Source organism: Saccostrea cucullata, unplaced genomic scaffold, assembly GCF_032062105.1.
Source record: "Saccostrea cucullata isolate Sc308-1 unplaced genomic scaffold, CSIRO_AGI_Scuc_v1 ctg15491, whole genome shotgun sequence".
Classification (NCBI taxonomy): Eukaryota; Metazoa; Mollusca; class Bivalvia; order Ostreida; family Ostreidae; genus Saccostrea; species Saccostrea cuccullata.
Window position 1 is genome coordinate 6,899 of NW_026918577.1, and position 7,628 is coordinate 14,526.

General features: G+C 35.5%; 1 protein-coding gene across 1 annotated transcript; it reads left to right on the forward strand.

Moving 5' to 3' along the window:
* The first annotated feature begins 252 nt into the window (after positions 1-252).
* Positions 253-3,775, forward strand: LOC134268121 (uncharacterized). Its single transcript, XM_062750327.1, has 2 exons — positions 253-2,215; positions 2,562-3,775. The coding sequence occupies exons 1-2, from the start codon at positions 262-264 to the stop codon at positions 2,723-2,725; spliced, it is 2,118 nt and encodes a 705-aa protein (XP_062606311.1). The 5' UTR covers positions 253-261; the 3' UTR covers positions 2,726-3,775.
* The last annotated feature ends 3,853 nt before the right edge of the window (positions 3,776-7,628 follow it).

Below are 7,628 nucleotides of genomic sequence, written 5' to 3' on the forward strand. Positions count from 1 at the left end.
TTAAGTTATTATTTATACACTAAACTGACGACAGATTATTTCGTTATTTCCCGATCATGACAAGGAGCACAAGGCAGGTGTGAACGGTCGGCAGGGTTTGCTCACTCCTCAGTGGCACCTGATCCCACCTCTGATGTTTTGGAGGTCCGTGTTTTCTCCGCTCCTATTTTGTATATCATTTTATGGACTTGGACTTTAGAACTTGAATAATCTTCATTAATTATCTTCTTATCTTTCATTTTATATTTTCAGCGAATTAAAATGCTTTTAATGGAACTCTTCATATTCCTTTTATCTGTGACTTCAGCAGTTGGGTATACATGTGATAGTACAGCAAACGTTTGTGAGACGTCGCTTGTTATTGAGCACTACTTAACAATGACCAGTGCTGCAAACAGGGCCGTGTATCCAAAACAAGGGAAACTGTACGACTACAGAGTGACAAATATTTCTCAAGCCGAGCCCGTTCCTTTGAGCGAAATAGTAACAGGGGATGGATGGGAGTCTAAACGTCTCATAGTGGTCGCCAATAGAACACTTCCAGGACCTGATATTATCGTTTACGAGGGACAAACTGTTATCATAAGAGTAAAGAACCAGTTACATTCCGACGCCATCACGATTCACTGGCACGGAGTGCCTCAAGAAGGATCACCGTACATGGATGGAGTTCCCTTTGTATCACAATGTCCCATTGAAGCCGGACAAACATTCACGTACAAGTTCAAGGCCCATCCGGCAGGGACATTTTGGTACCATTCTCACTCAGGAGCCCAGCGTGTCGAAGGTTTATTGGGAGCTTTTGTCATTCGTAAAAAAGAACCAAACCCCCTTCCAGAGCACATCCTCCAAATCATGGAATGGAATCATGATTGGGATGCCAATAAAGGATTTCAGTTGATGACTTACGGGATCATCGAGAATAGAACTAAATATGCACCTTCCCAATCCCTCGACGGTAGTTACTTTAGTCTTTTTAAGGCGGACGCAGGGTTGATCAATGGTAGGGGGCGCTACTATTCAGATCCAGATAATGGTATTCACAATGAAGCTCCACTAGAAGTTTTCAATGTGACCCTAGGGTCAACTTACCGCTTTCGTGTGATCGGAGTGGGAGGTCTTTATCCATTCAGAGTGTCTGTAGATGATCACGTGATTACTATCATAGAGTCTGATGGATACCCCGTTCAACCAAAGACAGTCGAGTCTTTTGTTGTTAATCCTGGTGAGCGCTTTGACTTCATTCTGGAAGCGAATCAGACGATTGACAATTATTGGATACGTGGGAAGACTCTCGAAAGAATACCACGGACGACAGTAGCGAAAGCTATTTTACGATATGATGGAGCTCCTGTGGAAGAACCCAAAACTAATCGAAAACAGTGCACGGCAGGGAACAAATGCTCTGTTTTAAACTGTCCATTTACTTACTTTCCTCAAGATGAACACACAGAATGCATCCGCTTTGATACACTTCGTTCAACTGCGACCGATGATCCAGCACCGCCATTTGTTAAAGGAAAATTCAAGGAATACTTCCTGAATTATGCCTTTCCCGGCACTGATAGATTTCCTGGATCTGTAAATGGGAGATCATTGGTATTTCCAACTGTGTCTGGTGTTTCACAACCAAAGGAAATAACAAGATCATGTGATGAGGCTGGATGCGGTGAACAAAAATTATGTAGTTGTTCATATTCCCTAGATCTTGATCATGGTGATACAATTCAAATGGTCCTCTTAAACATGGGTGTAGGCCGTGGATGGGCCCATCCAGTACATATGCATGGACATTCATTCTATGTTTTGAAGATGGGATACGCAGATTACAACCAGACAACTGGCCAGTTTATAGCAGTTAATGCAGACATCGACTGTAGAGGGGGAGTTCCAGTGGACAAAAGCTTCTGTAATGAAGCAACTTGGAGTGATCAGTCTTGGTTAAACGGAAATGTTCCTGGTTTAGAACTTCAAAATCCACCGCGCAAGGATACAATTATAGTCCCCAGTGGGGGCTACGTTGTGGTCAGAATTAAGGCCGATAACCCTGGATTGTGGATCATGCATTGTCATATTGAACTTCACTCTTCCGATGGAATGGCTATGCTGCTCAATGAATCTTTTCCAAACCTCCCCAAAATCCCGCCAAATTTTCCTACTTGCGGAAATTTTGAAGTTGATGCTTCTGAAATTGTCGCAATCCCCGAGGAAGAAGGTAATGAAAGTCATAGTTTATCATTTATCATGAAGTCTCAATTAAACTTTGTTAAAAGGATAATTATGAAAGATGGATGAGAAAAAAGTCATTCTATAGTTCAATGTTTAAATAGGATTATGTTTAGAAATGTATATTATCAACTTATTTCTGTACAAAACATATATATTACGGCAAAACAGTGTAAGAAGATGTTAACTATATCACTAGCCTCGAGCAGAGCATGTGCAGAAGCAGTTCTGAGTAAAAAAATGGAAATCATGTCTGCTGAACTAGAATGTACCGTAGTGGTATTTTAATCATATCATCGTTAGCTAGCACCAACAAACCTTGTATTTTATTTCAGACACCATTCCGCACCTGAGGTTCTATATAATTATCGGTGTTTTGGCGGGAATCATTTTACTACAGTTTGTGGTAATCATAGGCATGCGCTGTTCAGCTAGGAGGTCTGGAGAAAGCAACGAAGCAACATTTTCAAATGGTGTCACAAATACAGGTTTTAAATGAGAGAGAGAGAGAGAGAAACGGAGAGAGAGAGAGAGAGAAAGGGGGAGAGAGAGAGAGAAAGAGTGCGCGTAAAACTATAATTTTGCCAGTGAAAGGGAAAAACCTATATGTTTGTACAATTTCTACTTTAATTTGATTTGTATTTAAGATTAGAGTAATAGGGCCTAATTGGTCAATGTCTAGTATTTTAGTGTTGGCTTGTAAAAAGCTTCTATACAGTAGAACACTTGTACATGTATGTATTACGCAACGGGTGAGGGATCTGTGATATATTTTTACAATAAACGGATATAATCAAGAAATGTATACTATATTTTGTAGAATTCTTTTTTTTGTATAAGTTTTATATTTTTAACTTTTATACATTATTTTAGATGAGAGCAAACTATTGCTTATTGCTGTATGGTTGCTCGATGATTTATACAGTGTACGAGAACATGTATTTTTATACTTTAAGTGGGCCATTGATTCTTCCAACGTTTTTCAGCATGTTCCTAGGTCTGATTATATATGTCTGCTATGTTTTTGCTATTCTGGTGTGGGTTTTTTTTCCCCCAAAAAATCATTTGGTCGGTTCCAATTTAAGCGCAAAATGTCCTTTGAAGAAAGATGGAAATAAGATTTAAAATTGCTTTTTTTTCAATATCACTTATTTATGAGAAAAATAACGATCATTGAAATCTTTTCTATTCATGATTAAATAAACAGTAATTGTTGTAATGTACATGTACATATCACGTCATCCTCACTGGGTTAAATTTTGTACAAACCCGGTCGGAAACTCATTGCCATAGATTTAAATGATATGCATTGTTTCTGTATTGCCTTAAGTATTTTTTCAGAGATATTTATTTTATGGACAATTGTTATAATAAATTAACATGTATGTCAGAAAATTGTTTACTTATTTGAATGTTTTTTTTTCATTGAAAGGAAGGCTTTTAATACCTGATTCTTCACAGTGGCTGACTATTTTGAGATTCCTTATTGTGCTTTGAAAACCTGCAAAATTAAAAACAAGAGGCCCAGAGGCCACATTGCTCACCTGAGCAAATCGGCTAGGGAAAAAACTCAGATCAGAACTGAACAGTTTACTGAGAGGGGGGGGGGGGGGGGGCTTGAATTTAATACTACTTTAGAATGCCTTCATATTAATACAGCATATGACTTTGCTGTTCTTGATAAATAGATTTTTTAAAAACATTTTCTTCCTATATATCACTTCATAATAATTTGAATTTGATTCCCCATTGTTTCCCTCCCTACCCCAAAGGGCCATGATTTGAATAAAGGATCATTCTCTATAAGGCCGTTTTGCGGCCTACAATGACTTCAAATTTTGAGATAGTATTTTTTCCCTTAAAAATTGCATGAATCACTAGGCTTATGTTCCAATTTAATGATAAATATTAGTTGGTTAATGATACAATAGTATTTTTAATGATATAGGGTCACAAAGTAAGGTACTATCGGTACGTATTAGCATTAGAGTAATGGGAAAAATCAATAGGGTGGCTGTGTTAGATAATTCCTACGCATGTCACAACCACCTTTAACCAACACCAAAATTTGCAAGTAAATTTCTTATAAACATAAAAAGTGACTACAAAATTATGAATTTGGTTAAAGGTGGTTATGACACCTAAATAAAAACTTTTCACTTCATTTTTACGATATTTGCCGAAAAAGCTAACTACTCACAATGAAGGATATCAGCTTATGTAGATTATTTCTTTTTATAAACTTTTGGTTAGTTGACATTTTTCTGCTGATTTAATAAGATTTATATCAGCCATGCATATTTACTAAAAAAAAAAAATGCCAGCTTTTTTACTTGAAAATCTAAAAATCAAAGGACTGAGAAGACTGGATGTCACGAAATTACAAGTGGAGACGTTTCTTTGAAATGTCTGATAAAAATTAAGAAAAAAAAACTTTTTATAGAATAATTATAAGGTGTGAATACCCGGTATGAGTTATCTTTTATATTTATCATGATAGTTTAGTATATCTATATACAGTATGCTACTTCTTTGAATTTCGTTATGAGTACTCCATATATTCTTTGTTTTTCCTTATGAGTACTGTATATGTTTTAAAAATGATTAAAGCAATCTTTGTTGAAGCGGTAACATACATTTATTATTTGTGTTATAGACTTTTTTCCTATGGGTACCTACATGACGTTTATATGGACACTTCCGTTCGAGTATCATGTGATCCATATTTTGTTAACTGAGTCTTAATATTGAGAGGACTCAATCTATTCATCACACTTCTTTGATATCATCGATATAAGTTACGATAATATTAGTCCTGTCCTAGAAAATAAACTAGTAAAGAGGAGAGGGATTCTTAAATGTAATATGTGATCGATATAATTGAATGTTGTTTTACCCCATTTTTAGGATTTTTCAACCAGGTAAAGAAATCACCCACTTAAGGTCAAGAATTGATAAAGGCATAGTTGCATTAATAACCAACGCCCAATACGGGACGGGACCTTTTTTTTTTTTAAAAAAAAGATAAAATCCAAAAGACCGATGATATTTACTTTAAATGCTAAAGACTAAAGGTATGGAACTGTCACTATCAGTGCTAAACAAGTTTTTGACGCTGCACTGGGAAAGAGACTGAATTTAATCTACAGGTTTCAAGAATGGGAAAGGAGCATCAAACCCTAAGGGTCCATTTTGTTCCTGGGATGTTGTAGAACTCTTCAGTCCGTATACTAGTATATACGAAAACTTCAGAATCTGATACGCGTAGTTGAAGGAACTGTTAAAATTCTGCTCCATTTTATGTTGTGCCGTTAGACACGGAGGGGGGGGGGGGGGGTCTCAACTTATATACATGTAAATACATAAAGTTTAGATGGCATTTTTAATTGAATATTTCGTGCAACACGGGTAATTAAATAAAAGCAAAGCCATTTTACAACGTTGTTTTACTTAGAGATGTATAATGTTTTAATGCAACCGCTCTGAGTTACATATATTGACTATTTACATGTATATGGATAGTCAACGTGTACTTGCGATGATATTCTTATGCTGTTAATTCTTTATTTTTTTTTGCAATTGTTGAATTCCTTTTCTTAATTACTACTTCAGCTTTATTTAATCACAATCAAAATCCATTCAGTGCTTTCAACATTTGATTCTCAACTTTCAGTGTTCAATAGAAAATTAGAAACCTCATTTATAACATGGTTATTTTATGCGTAATATAAGTACCACATCTATAGAAATGATATACAATTACAATATAATCATATAGACTATAATTCTTTTCAATAAATTGCAAATCAAACTTTTTTCAGCACCATTCAGTGTAAATTTCGTAAAGATTTACGTTCAAAATGCATCTGAATTCTTGTCATAAAAAGTATCTTGAACCTTAAATTTAAAAGATCTTCGAATTCATTACTTAGGTCTGATGTATTTCCGGCATAAATAAACAATTTTTGATTATTTACATTCAGAAACATGCATAAAAACCTGATTTGAATAGACCTACCCTCAATTTTTCTTTAACTGACAGCCATTTTTTATCTCTAAATCACGTGACTTAGATGATCGATGTTGAAAAACAAACATCAAAATCATGAACTAGAATGAATATAGTTATATAAAATCACATTTTAAAGTGATTTTGTCGTAGGCCGGAAAATGACCTTATAGAGAATGAACCTTTAAATCTTCAATACATGAGGATGCTTACATTTCAATATAACTAAACATAGCTTTTCTGTTGTTGGGATTTTTCCCTTTATTTTTCTATGTAAAACTTTGATCCATCATTGTGGCCCCACCCTATCCTTGGGGGTTATGATTTGAACAACTTAATTCTACCCTACCCGAAAATGCTTCCATATCAATACTAGTATCACTAATCATCGTTTTGCTATTCTTGAGAAGAAGATTTTTTAAATATATTTTTATGTAAAACTATAAAGATTTCCTTATCTAGTCCTATGTAAAACTTTGATCAGCCATTTTGGCCCCTTCCTACCCCTGGGGGTCATGATTTGAAAAAACTTTAATCTACACTACCTGAGGATGATTTCACATGAGTTTCATCTTTCCTGGCCCAGTGGTTTTTGAGAAACAAGATTTTTAAAGATTTTTCCTATATATTCCTATGTAAAAATTTGATCGGCCATTGTGGCACCACCCTACCCCCGCGGGTCATGATTTGAACAAACTTGAATCTACACTACCTGAGGATGATTTCACATGAGTTTCATCTTTCCTGGCCCAGTGGTTCTTGAGAAGATTTTTAAAGATTTTCCCTATATACTCCTATGTAAAACTTTGATTGGCCTTTGTGGCCCCACCCTACCCCCGCGGGTCATGATTTGAACAAATTTGAATCTACACTACCTGAGGATGCTTCCATATGAGTTTCATCTTTCTTGGTCAAGTGGTTCTTGAGAAGAAGATTTTTTAAAAATGCCATTAATTTTTCACTAATTCATAATTATTTCTCCTTGGAAGTGGGCGTGGCCCTTCATTTGAATAAACTTGAATCCCCTTCACCTAAGGATACTTCGTGGCAAGTTTGGTTGAAATTGGTCCATTGGTTCTTGAGAAGAAGATGAAAATGTGAAAAGTTTACGACGACGACGACAACAATGACAGACAATGGACAAATTTTGATCAGAAAAGCTCACTTAAGCCTTCGGCTCAGGTGCTAAAAAGGAGGTCACTGTGATCTATTTTTTAGTCAATATAATATGACGTCCTTATGTATCAACTGACAAGATTTGATGTTCCTAGTCCTTTTAGTTGGCAATACATAATTAATTATCGTTGAAGTTATGAGGATATATCTTTCAAAAAATATGGTTCAATGATTATATTTACATTTTTAAACTCCTTGCCATGACTTCAAATATGAT